At 35.8% G+C, this 18,452-nt stretch overlaps 1 protein-coding gene across 2 annotated transcripts in view; it reads left to right on the top strand.

The window, feature by feature from the left end:
• The window catches only part of NCAM2 (neural cell adhesion molecule 2), a 307,619-nt gene that overhangs the window by 150,944 nt on the left and 138,223 nt on the right, over positions 1–18,452 (top strand). Inside the window, exons 1-5 of one of the 2 annotated variants that reach the window (XM_075101635.1) lie at positions 9,125–9,268; positions 13,876–13,887; positions 14,235–14,309; positions 15,703–15,909; positions 18,262–18,405. In XM_075101635.1, the coding sequence (XP_074957736.1) occupies positions 9,232–9,268; positions 13,876–13,887; positions 14,235–14,309; positions 15,703–15,909; positions 18,262–18,405 (475 nt within the window). In that variant the 5' untranslated portion in view covers positions 9,125–9,231. Of the gene's footprint in view, positions 1–9,124; positions 9,269–13,875; positions 13,888–14,234; positions 14,310–15,702; positions 15,910–18,261; positions 18,406–18,452 lie in introns of those variants that run through there. The other variant, XM_075101628.1, reaches the window with a different exon arrangement.

Genomic DNA, 18,452 nt, shown 5'->3' with positions numbered 1-18,452 from the left:
TAAGTAAATCAGTAAGGGTACTCTGATACGCAGGCTGACATCAGTTGTACTTTTGATAACATGATATTAGGATTGCACATTATGACGAATGCCTGATACATGGTTCCTTTTGGTGTTCTTTCTTATACAAAAACTGCCTCTATTTATGGTGCTTTACAGGTAGGAGTGATAACTTTCTGTTACAGGAAAAAGACTAACATCAACATTAAATAAAAACCCTTACGTTTTTTTCCTTAGGTAGAAAATGCATGTATGCAACAGTTTCAGATTAGCATAAGCATTTTGGTATATTAAGATGTGATAGACTCTTCATATTCTGTCAGAGATACTTAATTCAGGTTTGATTAGCTTGTTAAAAAAATTTGTTTCTTGAAAGGTTTTCTCTGAGCTATCCTCTCTTCAAATTATCAACTGGATTATCTGTGCCTATGTCTTACTTTGCCAGGCAAAATTATTTTATATTGAGAAGAGCTTGGCTCTGACATCTTTGAAACTCTGTTTCAATAAGTTGTAGGCAGTTATTAGCTCGACACTTGGCCTTCTCTTTGCCAGAACAAACAAGCCAGTTTCCCTCATAATTTCTTCATGAGGCATTTGCTCTAAGCCCCTGATTGTAGCCCTTGGCTGGACTCTTGCAGATTCTGCATATCCCTCTCGAACTAGGGGCCCAAAATTGGACAGAGTACTCCAGGCGTGACCTCACCAGCATTGAGTAGAGGGTTGGAGAAGAATTCATTCAAAGTAGATGACCAAATGTCATTCGGAAATAATTATTTTTCTTTTTCAGATAATTTAAAATAATCAGAAAATGATCTCTTTATGTCATTTAGTATTTTTTCTAGGATACTTCCTTTTTTATGGCATAAATTCAGAATTAAATTTAATCTTAGTCCAGCTCGTGAACAGTTACTTTCAGCAAGTCCTAAATGAATTGTCATAATGAGGGAAAGATTTCAAATCTTTAAAATTTCATCTCTGTTAATTTTAGCTTCTAATGTAAGTTTCTAAACTATCCCAGATATGCAAGAGAAGTTTTCTTATTTGACCAAGGTAACTAATCTAAGTTTAGAAGTAAGCCTTGCTGTGAGCAGGAGATTGGATAAGATAACCTGTAGAGGTCATTTCCAACCTAAATAATTCTATGATTTTATCTCTTTTTTGTCAAAGATATGAAGAAAAAAAGAAATTTCACAGCTCAGTTAAACAATCCCAGATTTAGCATGGGAGTTTATATAGATGACCAGTTTTATGCTGAATAGAAATAGAAAGGTAATTGAATTATTTCTGTGCATAGATGATCCTTTCTTTTATATACTTTAATATGCATATCGTTTTAACATTTTGATCTATATACTGAGGCAGCAAGACAAGTTCTTAAAGAAATTAAATATACTTTGTGCAGTGATAAGCTGTTTGTTAAAAGTGTACAGGGAACATTCAGCATTATGGCGATTGTATGCTTAGAAGTGTATCGTCTTTGTCAGGGACTGTGATGTTGAGTTAGCAGCCACAGAGACAAGTATGTTCTGCATGGAACAGGTGTGGTATATGCAACAGTCACACTTCTGTAACAATGAATTCTAAGCCTTGATTGAATAGACATTTATTAGATCCAATTTCACATTTCTTCAGGATTTAACCATTCAAGGTAAGACTTTGTGATGAAGGAATATTTTTCTAAAATATTTTCATGTTTATTGAATGTTGAATATCTTCAGTTGATTACTAAGTAAAGAATCATAAATTTAAATGTCATCTGGCATCTTTTAGCACTGTGCAGGTAATTTATGGTTTTTTTTATATCAATGGGTTTCAGTAGTGAGTATAATAGTATCAGATTCATCACTGAATTATTTATAGTTTACAAATAGGATAACATTAAGTTGTAGATAAAAATACATGCAACAATAATTCTAGGTTTGTGTGCCATTGAAATATGGTAATATTTTAAAAAGGTTGCAATGAAAGATAAAATATATCTATACATATAATTATATATCAAGACATTTCTGAATAAGGTTGTCTAACTACTCTGTAAATTATGTGCTATAACATTTTAAAATTACTTTTCTTACAAATTTCAGAAGCAGAAGTTAAAAGAATATGTAGAGAAAACTTGTATCAAAATGGGTAATTCTCTGTCCTATATTTCCCATACCTTTCTTTCTAAGCAGAATTTTCTTAGAGTAAGGAAGCTGAGTGGCTGATGCAGATACTCTTTCTGTTCTTAGGATCAATCCTAGTTGATGATATTTTCAAGCCTTGGATACATTAATAATAATGGAAAACCTGAGTACTGGATTGTGGACTCTTGCATTGCAAAATGTGGCTGCAAGTTTTTCAAGGACTTGATGGAAGGAAGAGAAAATAACAAACATTGATCAAAGTAAACTGTACTGAGTGAAATGACGGCTGCATAAACTCAAATTCCAGGCAATTTGGAGTCTCTCAGGAAACACCTACCTTTTGTAAGGAGCATGCAGGCAGAGTCACTAATGCCAAGAGAAAGGCTGCAAGTCCTTAAATCTGGATTTGGACACTGCCTAGATCTGTATGCCTGGCAGCAGGAAGTCCCTGTAGCCATTTCTCCATCCCTGAAGACATCTGTCCTCAACAAGGCAGCAGAAATAGACTGAATGGGGCAATTCATATCTATTTGAGCTATTAATTCAGTTTCTTGAGATGTCAAACAGACTTCCTTGGGTCACATTTCCACAATCTCTTTGTCAACTCTTACAATTAAAAATGTGGGTTTTTGTGTAGTTGAAGTTGATATTCCAATTTCATCATGCAGTTCCAAGAAATGGGCATGAACTGCTTACGTTTGTATTAAAGGAACATGCTGACAGAGGCTGTAACTGATTTTTGAGTCATGAAATGTTTTTACTAGATCAGTCCTTTTCTCTGAAACAGGTAGTTTTAGGATGTGTTGCCTTTCCAAGAAAAAAAGATAAATCAATGAGAAAAGCTAATGCAGTAGGTTGTTTAGAGGTTCTTGGAATCAGGGTTAAAATGCTCTCTGTTCAGCTACAGAGATATTGATTAGTCAGTGTGTTTTATTCAAGATGTGATTAACTAAATACTTCTCTTACTGTTGCTGACTTTAGTTTACATATTGCTCTGTTTTAACTTATTTGCGGCATTCTGTACATTTTATAGAAACTACTAGAATTTTAGCAACAGTTGCCAAAAGACAAGTTTTATGCAATTACAATGGTTGCTGTATCTGGCCATCTACTTGTTTGTTAATATCACCTAGTATCTTTTGAACTCAAAGGCTAATTTCAGCATTTTTCTGGTGAGAGTTGAGGGGAAGGGTTTGATTGTGCCTTTCATTGCAAAGACCTCTTGTTTTTAAATCAGTCAAGATACACTGATTCCATAATTATGTGGTCTGATTTCTTGCCCTATCTTTAATAAAGTACTGTACTTTAGCAACGATATTTTCTTTTTAGAGAAATCTCTTAATACATACTTCACATTAGAAACAAACGTTCTATGAGTCCTCAGTAGAATGTGCTTGAAACAGACATTTTTGTGAGGGTGGACTGTGTATTGGTTAAGAATGGGCAAACTCTTGGCTCCTACTGTGAGACATGGAGGAGTCCATTATTCACAATGTTTTCTACCGCTCATTAAAACCATAAGGAATATCGATTGATTACCTGGTATCTAGAAATGTCAGGCCTTAGGATACAATTTTGAAATGATCTTGAAGGGTCTGCCAGACTCAGAAGAACCTTTCTGATGCTGTGCCTGTTGATATAGGAAGAGGATTCCAGTATTTTTTTCTTCACCTCTTTTTGTTAATTAGTGATGTTTAATTGGTTGTATCATCATTTGAAGGGGTAATGTTTTTGGCATTCAGCGAGAACATCACATACAAGTTCTGGCCTGAAGTTTGAGAAACATGTTTTTTGGATTTAGATTATAAAAGCCAGGAATTTAGAAAGAATGCTGGCTCAATTCAGTACTCCGCTGCCATTTGAAGGACCACTTGGGCTATTAGCTGATTTTGAAGAAAGAATTTTGGCAGTGACTCAGCTTGGCTTTTCTTTTTTTCCTCACTCCTGGTCTCAGTATCATGTTTTCTGCTGCTGTTATGAAGGCAGTATGAATGTACTCTTCAATTAGGGTGTCCATGTTCAGTTACTGTCTTGTCATGTTGTCAAACTTGTGCTGACTACAAAGCATCAATGGAGAAATGCAGTTTTCAAAAGTTTCTACCTCAGCAAAACCAAAATCAGAGGAAATGAGGAAATATGAGGCACTTTATAGCATGAGTGCTTCTTCTCAGCAGCATTTCTAAGGTTTGTGGCTTTACGATAAAGTTTACGGTTTTGGATAAATATCACTCTTATGGGGTTTTTTCTCTGTATTGTGTCTGATTTACAGTTCTATAATAAAAGACTGTCCAGTGGAGAGGGGAACAGCAAGGTAGATTTTTATGTTAGAAAGATCCCACAGACTCACACAGTGCAGCTGAGGCAGGAAGGCATCTTTGGAGATCACCTGCTCCAAACCCCCTGTTCAAAGCAGGGGCAGCCAGAGCAGGGTGCTCAGGGCCGTGGCTGTGAAGGTTTTTAGTATCTCCAAGTACGGAGAATCAGCAGCTGCTCTGGACAAACCCGTTCCAGTGTTTCACCACCCTCACAGTAAAAAAGTGTTAGGTTTAAACAGAATTCCCTGTATTTGAGTTTGTGCCTATTGCCACTTCTCCTGTCACTGGGCACCACTGAGAAGAGTCCGGCTCCCTCTTCTTTACTCCCCTCGTCAGGTATTTATACACGTGGATGAGATACCCCCTGAACCTTCTCTGCTCCAGGGTGGACAGCCCCAGCTCTCTCAGCTTCTCCCCGTAAGTGAGGGGTGTCTTCAGATTGCAACACATCTGTGATACGGAGTTTATGAAATGCTTCTTGTAAAGGCCTGTACCAAGATTGTGTAACAGTAGGTGAGAGGAGGTTATATATTGAAATACATCTTAAATTGATTAAGATTCAAAATATTCTTGTTCAGCTAAATACTACCAGCTGTACCATCAACAATATGTGTTTATTAAGGGCAATATTTTTTCTAAGGTTTTGTGGTGAGCTTGTATCACTCTCTTTGCCTACAAGCTTTTAAGTTTTGCAAATTTTATTAAATCCATTTTATATTAGATATGAAAATCCTAGATTGCTGTTACTGAAAAACTGCCACTTTGAAGATTAAGATCCTAATTTTCCAGGTTTATCTTTATTGAGGTACTTCTGGTCTTTAGAAAAGTCTACCTTTTTTTATTCTAGCTTAATTATGAAATTAAGAATTCACTGGCTACATAATTTTCAGTTCAGTAAGCATGTTTCTTAAAATTTATAGGCTCTTGAAATATGTTTTCTTTCTGCTTATTGCTGCAAAAAAGAAACATTTTCAGATTGAGGGAATTTTGTTTATTGTGGTATTAAGCTTTGATAAGTATAATCATCCTCTTTTATATTATTTTTTTCCTACCTATCTATTTATTTATGTCTGAGATCAATATATGATAGATTCCTTGGTATTTTTCACCACATTTAAAGTAGCTTATTATTCTGTTAAGCAGGGAATTTTAAACTTCACTGTTTTTTCCGTTCATGGTAAGAAGCTCTACTGAATTTAGCTGCAATAACTTAAATAGAATTAAATATCCACATCATGCAATGCCTGACAGAACCCATTTCATAGCTAAATTCCTTCAAAGTTCATGCCTTTCACTTATAGAAAATCTTTCTTGCCAAAAACAGACTTGAAGTGAATAAAGTTAGATGTCATTTTTTTTTAATTTTGATATCTTTTAATCTTGGTTTTCTATGATAAGCTTCTAAGCCATGATTAGAAAAATGTACTTATGGATTAAATATTGATTAAAACGTCTTTAAAATATCTAAATAATTTTGGGCTTGTAAATTTATATTTAAATGTGTAAATCATTATCCCATTTCTTAAGTTTTGAGAGAGCTGAGCTCCCAATATCAGCCTACCTGGAAATATTAATAAAACTCACAGCGTTTATATGTTTATTTCTAAACGATAGTTTGATTGAGTTGGGGCAGCAGTAGTGAGTAATTTCTGTTTGAGATAAGTCTTGTGAATAAAGTTGTAACAAGCAGACTTTCTCTAAGGAATGTCCGGTTTTATAGTTGTGTACTGCCTCTGCTCAGATATTAATAGCTCATCTATTTTACTGTTTCTGCTGCAAGTGTCATAGGAAAGAATATTTGACAGAGGATTTTCTGACTATGCTTCAGTATTTGTGCCATTGTTGCACAAAACTGGATTGTGTTGGTTCTCTTGCATCGTGCATTTCGCCCCTATAACATCTGTTACGCCCCAGCAGGCAGTTTGAACTTCTTGCAACTTCTAGCTCTTCTCATCAGGGAAAATGACACTTCAACAGATGTAGGTTCATGATGACACAAAGACTGTTTTGTCTGCCTAAAAATAAACCACTCTCTATTCTCTAAGACAGAAATTCGACAAGGAATCCATAATGATTCAAATAAAACTGTAGAACTTTATATCAGGACTGTGTTCCCTACTGACAAATCCGAATTAGTGCTAATGTGATGAAATGGAAAGTTCAGTTATACTGAACTACTTAATTATTCGTGAAACTTAATGTCAAGCAATTAAAAATGTAACTAACGTCTCTCAGTACTGTCATACCCTGGAGAAGTGATGCTTTATAATTTAGTAGCAGCATGACCACTACAAAGTTGAAAAATAACCAGCCTCCATAGAGTTTAAATTTTTGTTGATTGGCTTTGCAGATGCAGTTTGTCTTTCAGATATTTCTACAAAATAAATTGCAGGCAAGCATTTGAGGCCATTGGATGGAAGACAGGCTATCATTAAGGCAGTTAATATACCTTTATTGGTAAGAAAAAAGGAAAAAAAAAGAATATAATGTTATAGTGCTTACAAGATATTAGAATACTCTCTGAATATTAAACTTTACATAGTTTATTAAACTGCTGAAACAAATTGAGAAAAAAATCTAAAAGTACATTTAAAAAATGAAATGTTGGGTTACATTTGAATAGGCTATTTGGAATAAATTTTCACTGTAGATTCCCACACATAAAGAAAGAAAAATATTCTTTAGGCTTATTTTTATTCCCAAAGGATTACAAAAGTATAAGGTGTTTTTAAACACAACAAGTCTCACAGACTTTACAAGCTCAACAAGAACATCATGTCCTTTTCAGTGGGTGTGCAGATGGTAGGATTTCTTCCCCACAGACAGTTCACTTAGATATAAAAGAGATGTGATAGTATGTTATAAGATCCTATTTTTTTTAGCATTTTCTTGTCAGTTTGCTGTTTAATGATGATAATGTTAGTAATGATGTTACTAGCTTTAATGGTCATCTTTTGTGTAACATATGAGTGTATGCTGTTCCTTCTTCAAAGGTCTACAGTGTTGGAGTCTTCTTCATTGTCTATAGGAAAAAAAATAATACCTTAAGTGATTTAAGATATCTCTGAACATTATTTCCATTTGGTGATTCTGTCCCTTGAGTGCAAACAGCTTAACAGACTCTTAATTCAGCTCTGTTTTGTACTGTTGTTTTAATGGAATTCTTCAGAGCAGAGGTGTGTGGTTCCTGATAGACAGATTGCTCACAGAAGCAGCCCAAAGCAAGAGGCTTTCTCTTACTGAGCTGTAAATTTATGGATTGTATAAATTTTTTTTTGTATTTCTGACTTTGCTGGACTAATAGGTGAAATAAGGTAGCTGATTGAGATTTTAAAAAGAACATTAAAAAGCATTTGCCCTAAAATAAAATGCCCTTGAACTGTCTGATGCTTAACAAGTTCAATGTACATTTAATAATTTCTGTTTCCTCATTTCAGCTTAGGAGTCCAAATTGATGTAAAGTATAGTATTTAAAAACAAAGCCAAACACCCTTTTTGATGTTTCAAAGCATATTTAAGCTAGGAAATATTAGAAATTTAAAAGGCAATCCATTTCTGCAAGGATTGTGTTAGTGTAATTTTCATTCAAAGCCTATTCACTTTTATCTGGGAATCTGGATTTAAACAGAATATTCTCAGAAGCCTGTATAATAAAGGGAAAAAAGATTAACTGGGTGAATGGTTGTTCTGGATTTGAATTTGATACCAATTAAAAACTTACCAATTTCTTCATGCTCAAGAATAACAAAAGCAAGTTTTCTAAGCATATTAAATATTTGATACTTGTGTAATCATTTACTGAAAGCATAACCACATCATGCGAGTAAGTTTACTTAGTACATGAAATCAAAGCATACCAATGGCCTAGGTTATAACTACAGTCAGAGAATTTATGCTGAACAGAATTAGGACCTTCACAAAGAATGCAGTCCTCCTCTCAGCTGTATCTTGCAGTCTACGTGTTTTTCTAGAAGCCACTGCCAAAGCCATGTGAATTAGCTTCTGTAGCTATCACTGCTCACCTTAGCTCCGTGTTGATCCCAAGCTATGCCGCCTTTTCTCTTCATAGCTGTGTCCTTTCCTTTTTAACAGCCTTCACATTTCCCTCTCCCTTTTAGTGGGCTTGCAGCCCAACAGGTTTAGAATAATCCCTCCATAGTAGAGTGCTGTCTTATTATTCAAAAGTAAATTCTAAAATGCATTCAAATCTACTGATGTAGCATAAACATGTTCAACTATATTGTACCAAATTTACATCGTAGAAACTGGGGCAGAGTATGGTATGTTTTGGGTTTTGGTATCTGCCTGGTGTCATACTTTTCAATACAAACAAAAGGAAGTTTTTCAGGTTTTTGTCATGTTTGGAAGGTTTTTCTAAGAAATTGAATTATCAAGAAATTGCTGGATGGAGTTACTAGTTGGAGCTTTACCCAATATTCTTCAGATTTTATTAAAATATTGTCTCCTTTTCCTTTTTAGTATCTTACAAATATAATTTTAAAACATATGTATAGTATACACGTTTAACATGTTTCAATATATTACTGAGTGACAATAGAAGTAGATATGTGACTTACTGTTACACTTTTTCTAAGGTCTCACTGATGACACCTCACTTCTGTTGCATTAGGTGATCATCTGTGTAGACAGAGCTATGACAGGTTTGTGATGCTAGTTCTGAAATGTGAAGGATACTAGTGCAAATGGACTGAAATCAATTAGTCTACTAATATAATACTAAATACTAGGTCTTTGAATAGAGTCATCTGTCTCCGTATTTAACAGAACAAATGGACCTCTTATTACTATTCTTACTTATCTTTCTAAGTGATTTTTAAACCCATTAAGGAATAATTCAACAGAATCCTTTTAGTGTAGTACAGCCGAGAATAATTCTTTGATAGTGACTATGATCAAAGAGGAAGGGATAGGTTATATCACCTCGTGCTAATAGTGTTTTTTTTTTTTTTTTTTTTTTGCTATAATATTGTACATGGAGTGAAGACTGAGTGAAGCCCTGTCTGACTTCACATTTTCCCAGAGCAGCTTTAGTACAGTAGCTTTACACTCCACAGTGTTCTACCTGAAGGGAACTTCTAGATCGTGCCTTTTTTAAAAAAATACTTTTTTATTATTATCGTTATTTATAGCTAGTTAGGTAGTATCCTTGGAAACATGGGAAGAGGCAGTATTTTGTCAGATCTATCAAGAAGCTACTATTAATTTCTAGACTTGGTTTAACATAGCTAGACACAGCTTCTACTGACTTGAATTTTTTTAATTTCTTCACTGACCTGATAAAATAAGCATTCACCTGTGTATTCAAAGACCTTCAGACCAGTCTGGTACAAACAAGTCCCATTTATATTAATCCATTATCTATTAGTGTACAGCAATAATTTGAATGATGTGTACATTGCATGCCATCTTCATCAGAGTTTATAATAATCTAATGCATCTATGTAGTTGTTCTTCAAATAAATTTGGAAATACTGTAAATCTTTCTGGATGTGTTGTCTCTTTCCAATATTTTACTTTAAGTGATGAGTGAGCCTTCTCCTAGCTTAGTACTGGACTATTTGCCTGACTACCTACTAAGCACAGGTTGCTAGATTAATCACTTGGGCAATATTTTTCATTCTAGTTTGCATAAAGCAATATTTTTCTATTTACATAAAGCAGAGCTAGGAAAACGACGAGTCTGGAAAAATTGGACAGATGGTCTTGTATTTTTCTATTTTGTAAATATTAAAGCACCATATGTAGAAAATATTATTTTCTTTTGGTTTCAGAGATGTAGCTAGCATGTCTCGACAGAGTTCATAATTGCACTTACGGTAAGAATTTTAAATGGAGTTAGGCCCTTTGCCAAAACTGTGTTAGTCTCAAATATCTGTTTCACTGATGAAGGAAAAATATTCTCTAACTTTGCTTTTCACCTCTCATCATGCAGTTCCTCCCATTCTACCTGACATTTATTTCTTAATCTTTACATAGTTCAACATCAGTTATTACTTATTGGAACTCAGCAAGGAAATTGTCCTTGAAGCAATATTGCTGAAGTGCTAACATACATATTTCTGAAGCAACTCTGCAAGGCTACAGACTCTATAAAAAAATGTAGTACCAGACAAGTGGTGGTATAGGACCTAAAAAGTGAGCCTGTGATTTGAAATAGATGTCTGGGCTCTAATCTCTTGAAGTTCCCCAACCTCTGTATTTAATAGTACCTTGGTTTCCAACCAGCAGTTATATGTCCTGAGGTTAAAGTGTCGTTTACCCTGCCAGGTAAATAAGGAAGTGAGGCTTTGAGTAGCCTCCTGGGTGATTTATTACTCCTTGATGCTTATTACAACAAAAAGAAAACTTTGTCTGAAACTCTTTTCCTTTCCTACGCTTAAGTTTGTCCTTTGCTTCTGGTACTATGGACGTAAAGACCATAGATGAGAATGAGCACATTAGTCTCTTTCTCTGTCAGTGCTATGCGTGTGTCCGAAAGGAGCCCTCCCTGTGTTCTTTGCTATTGCAATGAGAAAGGTACTAGTACCTGCTCTGCTACTAGATTCAACATTTTTACAGTTCGCCTCGGTTTCTTCCTGACCTCTAGGCAGTCATGCCCTCTTCCTGACGTCTTTATGGGCTGACAAGTTTTGATGTTAGCACGCAGAGTACACAAAGATATATACTTTTTCCTGAAGTAGGATGTGTTCTCGGGGGCTTTTTGTGGTTTTTCTTTTTACCTATTTTCTTATGGAGGGTATAAAATATTAATATTTTTTTTTTAAAATAAAAGTAAGTTAATTGTGATGATCTCCTCAGGAAAACTATCCACAATTTAGGACATCTCAGGAAAAATGTTATTTACCATACTAATGTATGACTTTTTTTTCTTTAGTACAAAATACCCAATTCTGTTAAATTTGGTTTGGCAGACTGGTACTGAAGTAGTCTTCAGTTTTCTTTGCCTTTTTTTGGTTTGGCTTTCCATATGACTACTGAACAAAAAATTAAATCTGGTCTAATTCTTGCTTATCCAGGCTGATTACATGAAAGTACTTCAGTTAATAGCAAATCTATTTCATGACACTTTTCTCTTTATTGCAATAATTGCCACATTAATATGTGTGGAATGTTACTTATATAATGATTTTTTTTCTGTGATCATCTTTTCTATAATTTTTGCTATCAACAGAACTTAGTAATTGTAGTTTCTAGCAGGTTTTAAAGTTCTGGCATATTCATGGGTCAAATTTGTCACACTGAAAAGTTAGTTTGGAGTGTAATACTCTCCCCGTCTAGAGATGCTTGTCTGGTGGACTTTCCTACCAATTATACAAAAGGATTCTAGTGAGCTCGGGACATTCAGTATACATTGTAGTTTGTGTTGCAGTTTTCAGAAAGGTGAAGTATTTCCACATACACAGAATAGACCATAACAATTATATTTCAAGACTGAAACCCCAGATTCTTGAAACAATATCTTTTTTTAAACTTCAGATACACCCCAGTTCTCTGCTACATATAATACTGAAGGAAAATTTAGAATGTTTTCTTCTCTAAAAAATGAGTCCTCCTTTTATCTGTTTGACTTTCTCTGTCTTCATTAGAGCTTGAAATTAATGTGACTCTCCTTATCCTTGTTATTAGTTCATGCACACTTATGGTCCAATCTTGTAAGATAATGGATTTTAAAGAGCTACAGTTACTTAGGGTGATGGTAATGCTGGAATTGTGGTTATTGAAGAGTACATAGTTATTGTGCATAAATAAGCCCTTTACCAATAATACTGGTTGTGTTGGGTAGGTTATTCATAGGGTCGTGGGACCATAAGATTGTTCAAGGTGGAAGGTCTCTCATCCAACCACCTGCTCAAAGCAGGGTCAGTTACAAAGACAGACCAGATTGTTCAAGGCTTTATCCAGTGAGCTCTTGAAACCTGAAAGAACAGAGATTGCATAATCTTTTTTGGGCAATCTGCCCAAATACTTTCTGACTGTCTGCATCATGAAAAAGTTGTTCCTTATGCTCATCCTGAACCTCTCTTGTTTCAACCCATCTTTTGTCTGTTTGCCATACACCACTGTGAAGAGCCTGGCTCTGTCGTCGTGATGATTTTCCCACAGGTATGGGCAGGTGGCTGTTAGGTTCCCCTGCAGTGCTCTTTTCCGGAGATCAAACAAGCCTAGCTCCCCCTGCAGCCTCTCCTCACCAGTTGTATTATTCCTGACAAGTTATCCCCTCCCAGGTGCACAACTTTGCATTCATTCTTATTGAATATTACGGTGTTCCTGTTGATACACTCTTCCAGTCTCTCTAGGTCAATGACCTCCTTCATGTCATTGATAAAGGTGTTAAATAGGACAGAATCCTAAAGTACCCCACTTGTTACTGGTCTCCAGGTAGACTATGACCCATTAGCCACTGCCTTCTAAGCCTAACCGTCCAACTAGGTTTTTACCAGCCTAGCTATGCACTCATCCAAACTGTCACACCCTAACTTGATGTGGTGGGTTGGCTTCGGCTGGCAGCTAATCACCCACAGAGCCACTTGCTCACTCCCCCCTCCCTAAGCAAGACAGGGATGAAAATAGGAAGACTGAGAGTAATAAAACTCATATGTTAAGGTAAAGACAGGAAAATCACTGGCAAATTACTGGTGTGGGCAAAATAGATTCTGGTTGGGGAATTTGACTTGATTTATCAACCATTATCATAAATATTTAATTACTGATTTGAGTATTGGGAAACAAAGATGACAAATACTTAAACACTCAGGGAAAACACCTTCCTTCCCCTTTCCCAAGCTCCAGATACCTCTCCGTCCCCATTCCTAGTCTCTACTCTTGTTATCACCATCAATGCAGGTCACACTCAGTCCCTTCAGTGAGATGACTGATGCAGGAGGTTGGGGTGAGGACATAGTGGTTTGTTTCTGCCGTTCCTTCTTTCTCACTCTTCTTCTACTGCTCCTTTATCTAACTCATTTCCCCTGATTGTGGGTTATCCATAGGCCACAGTCCTTTTGCGAGTGGACTTACTCTGGCATAGACTTACGTATGGGCCGCAGTCCCTTCAAGGGCTGTTACCAGCTGTGCCATGGAGCACCTCCTATTGCTCTGTCCTTCTTGTTCCTCTGTTTTGGTGTTCTAAGAGGTGCCACAAACTCCTCCAACTGGCTAAGCTATGTCCTGCAGCAGGTCCTTTGTGGAGCCAGCTATAACTGGCTATGCTGGCACAGCTCAACCCCTGACCTCCCTCCCACAGAAGTCAACCCTGAAACCATCCCCCGCAAGCAAAACCTTGCTATTTATAACTTATACAGTTGAAATCAAGAATATTGTGGGAGGTAGTGTCAAAAGCCTTGGTAAAGTCAAGGCAATTGCCACTCACTGTTCTTCCCTCATCCACAAAACTAATCATTTTATTCTAGAAGGCAGTGGGGTGGGTCAGGCATTATTTAACCTTGGTTAGTCTATGCTGAGTGTTCCCACTCACTTTATTCTCATTGAGTTTTTGATTTTATGTTCATGGCATTTCTATCCCTTTTTTTTCTTTAATTTTGTCCTCAGTTTCAGGACATGAGGCTGTCATCCTTCGTGTAACATCTTTATTTTGATTGTTTTCTCCACCTCTATATATACTCCAGTTCAAAAGATACAATGCTTAGCTGAAACCTCTAAGATTTGTTGAACAGGTTCTGTAGTATAGAATGAGAAAATACAAAACCATGAAATACAAAATTTAAACTGATAAATGCCAAAATATATTCACAGCCTACTTTATATTTTTCAGCTCTACTTCAAGTTACAATTTCACTTAGCAAAGTTGAGCTCAGTGTGGGTGAATCGAAATTCTTCACATGCACAGGTATGTATTCATTTTATTTGTAGGTATATATTTTTGTTTTATTTTCAATCTTCTACATAATTTGAAACTGAATTAATTGATTCACATTATTAACTTAAATTAGCATATTTTTGTCTGTTCACATTGACTTGTGAGAATCGTTATAAATAGTAGATCTTCACTGGCTTCACATTTCCAGTCTAGAAATCATTCATTTTAGACTGAATCACTCAGTTTGAATTGCCTCTATAAGTACAGGCAATTTATATCCGTTAGGATGCTTCTTTAGTTAAAATATTTTAACTTGTCTAAACTAAGGAGTTAAATAACCTACTAGGCTACACTTTAGTATCTTCTCCAACCTAATGAGACTCCCAGAGAGTCTTTTCCGGTGAGGCAGATATCAGTCAGGACGAGAAGGGTTTGCATTTGCAGTTGCCTGATGTAGATCCTTGATGTTGCTGAGTTGCCATCTTCCATTCACAATGACACATGGCTTGGCTCACTGACAACCCAACTGACTGATGACTTGATGCCCTGGTTTTGGCTGGGATAGAGCTATTTTTCTTTGTAGTGGCTGGTATAGTGCTGTGGTTTGGATTTAATATGAGAATAATGTTGATAACACACTGATGTATTAGTTGTTGCTAAGTAGTGCTTACCCTAGTCAAGGATGTTTCAGCTTCCCATGGTTTGCTGGGTGCACAGGAAACTGGGAGCGGACACAGCCAAGACAGCTGACCCCAACTGGCCAAAGGGATATTCCATACCATATGATGTCATGCTCTGTATATAAACCAGGGGGAGTTGGCTGGGGGGCAGTAATCGAAAATCAGGGACTGCTTGGGCATTGGTCTGTGGGTGGTGAGCACTTGCATCACTTTTTTTTTCTGCGTTTTGTTCCTCTGTCTCTTTTTTGTTTGGGTTTTTTTTTTTTCCTTTTCACTATGATTTTTTATTTTTTATTTTATTTCAATTATTCAACTGCTTTTATCTCAACCCATGAATTTTTTTACTTTTGCCCTTCTGATTCTCTCTCCTACCCAACAGGAGGTGGGGAGCAAGTGTGAGCAAGTGGCTGTGTGGTGCTTAGTTGACAGCTGGGGTTAAAACCATGACACTTGACCTGTTGACGCAGTGACTGCTGAACAGCCTGTTTCTTTCCTTTAAGACTTCATACCTTTCTGTGTTACTTTGTCCCTCTTGAATCCTTGATCTACTACTTTTCCTGTCTCAACTATCAAACATCTGCCTGTAGTTTTACCTTGCTTATCTTTCTACAGGCTTTGTGACAACTCTCATAATTTAGCAATTCTCTGACATTGCGTAAACATTGTGCGTTGAGTAGGCATATGCATTGCATAATGTCTGCCTGAACTTCTAATGTTGGATTGGGTTTTGGTTTTGTTTGTAGCCATTGGCGAGCCTGACAACATAGATTGGTACAATCCACAAGGAGAGAAGATTGTTTCTGGTCAAAGAGTGGTTGTTCAGAAAGAAGGTGTTCGATCACGTCTAACCATTTATAATGCAGATATAGAAGATGCTGGTATATATCGGTGTCAAGCAACAGATGCTAAAGGGCAAACTCAAGAAGCTACTGTTGTTTTGGAAATCTATCGTAAGTAAAATATTATCAATTAACAAATGAAAGACTATGTTTTAAACGCTACTGCTACTGAGAAAGTAAAGCCTATCAAAATATCTTCCCAGGTTCTGAACCTTATGTTTCAAATAATTGCATCTCCTGCAGTTTAGTTAATAGATATTATGACGAAGACTTAAATGAGATGGATGGCCACTTTGTAACGTTGTAGATCACTTTTCCTTTTTATTGTAATACATCTTATGGTGGTGCACTGTATGCCTCTCATGGAAAAGAGGAAATATGAGGAAAAAAATTATGCCAACCTAATTCTTATTACAAATACATTTACAACATATTACAAATATGCACATAAATAGAAGTGCAGGAAGTGCAAACAGGTCATTAAAAATGTGGAATTTAGATTGAATTAGTTATTTTTATGTCAGTCTTTTTCTATTCTTGGCTTTATAACAGAATTTTGTCATAAAGCATTGAAGCTTAATGTGATAAGCAACCAAAATGCATTTCAATTGCAAACAACTAATTGAGGAGTATATCTGAGAAGTAAATACATTCTGTTGTGGTAAGAGATTCTCTGAGAGGATTTTTTTTCAGTCTAGTTAAATAACTTTACATTGTACTGTATTCTTTAGATCAATCAAAAATGCCTGAAAGCAATACATTAAAGAAGTACACTGTGAAGATGTAAGGCAAGGTCTTTGTTGATAAAAGGGTGGGACTTATGCTAACAGCCTTTCAGATGAGTTATTCTCTAATTTAACTGGAGAATAGTTTTTTAATATTCATAAAACAATTGTTTGTGGATGGACTGAGCTCTAAGGAATTGCAATGAGACAAAATATACAGTAGAATAATAAAGTGCTGCTTCTGAAAGGTACATATAACTCAGATAACAAAAAACATACAATTTTAAAAAATCTATTGATAAAACAACCATTAAAATGGTGATAGCACTTACAAGAGATTGGATAATGGCTTGAAAGCTGGCAGTTCAAAGGATTTCAAGTTTCGTGGAATGCATTTGGATGCTTAAAACTGCCAGTCACTCCATTAGCAGGCTGCTGAGCAAGGCTGAAATCTTTTGAAGTGTTTGCATGTGGTAATTCTGAGGTTAGATAAACCCAAAGACCTACACAAGAAATGTGAAGGTTCGTGGGAACTGACATGTAAAAGTTTCCTTATTCATATTTGTGATGTATTGTTAGTAAAAAGCAGGATACACTCTACACCTAGGGTCTGGTTCAATACTCTCTGATGTCTGTGAGAGTTTTTCTTTTGACTTACATATGGTCAAATACTTCAAACATTTCATAGAAATACTTTGGAAAAGTCTACAAGAAATGTATATAACAAAAGTATGCTTGCTCTGCTGTGGGAACTACGTGGATTATTTGAGCCTGCACTTGTATCAATGCAAAAAGGCGGAGGTGGAGCTGCACCTCTGACTTAGGTTTTCCAAAGTAATTGGCATGTGCATTACATTCTCTGAAATGTAATTGGCAATTTCTGATCCTAGAGAAAATCGGTCAGTTTGTTTCCCCTGTGTGCAAGAAAATTTTCCAGAATTTTTTGTCAAGCGACTGGTTTCTGCATTAGATGTTGTATAAGATTATGGATTAATTCTGTCTTGGACTTTAAACACTAAATTCTAATAATACTAAACTTATGCAACCTGCTAACAAAATGAAATATCAAGTTTGGTTATTTGGGGTTGGAATAATTGAAAGCCTCAACAGACCTCAAAAATTCATGTTGTTTCCTCAAAAAATGCTACAAATTCTTATGACATAACATAAGTTTAAGTTTTTCTATATGGCTTCCCACTAGCTTTCAAGATTTTATGTTTACTTAGGTGATGGTTTTCACAGTCAGTGAGGCTGAAGTTCCACCTTTTTAAGAAGACTTTCCCAAATTTTAGTGATTTTAATGGAAGTTTTGATGGAGTAAAAATAAAAGGTTTTAATTCCATAATAAGATCATGAGGAATGAAACACACAAGGGAGTAAATAGACTGTTAATCTGAATATGTAGACCTCTAAAAAACTAGAGTTTCAAAACTGGGCTCTGGAACAAAACCAATGAAACCAATGAAAAATATATTTATAAAACATGCTTAGTTTATATAAATAAAACAAAGATTTTCATAATACAAAATGACTGTAAAGTCATTTCTACAGGAAGAGTGGAAGTCATGTGTCCAGGACCATTTAAGTCTTATCTGGGAAAATTATATTATGGAAATAATTCTGTATCATCACAATGAGAAGTCTTAATAGTCGTCCTTATCTGATTTTGTGTCACATATGATTTCAATGCGAAGTGAACTGGAAGACGCTTACTATATTCTGTTTTCTTCCTTTTCAGAAAAGCTCACTTTCCGAGACATAATATCTCCACAAGAGTTCAGGCAGGGAGAAGATGCGGAAGTTGTTTGCCGTGTTACTAGTTCACCTGCTCCCATTGTCAGCTGGTTGTATCGGAATGAGGAAGTCACAACTATTGCTGACAGTTAGTATTTTGGTAACTCTTTAAGTTATACATTCCAATTAATAATA

The sequence above is a fragment of the Phalacrocorax aristotelis genome, chromosome 1, assembly GCF_949628215.1.
Source record: "Phalacrocorax aristotelis chromosome 1, bGulAri2.1, whole genome shotgun sequence".
Classification (NCBI taxonomy): Eukaryota; Metazoa; Chordata; class Aves; order Suliformes; family Phalacrocoracidae; genus Phalacrocorax; species Phalacrocorax aristotelis.
This window is presented reverse-complemented; position numbering and strand designations above follow the sequence as displayed.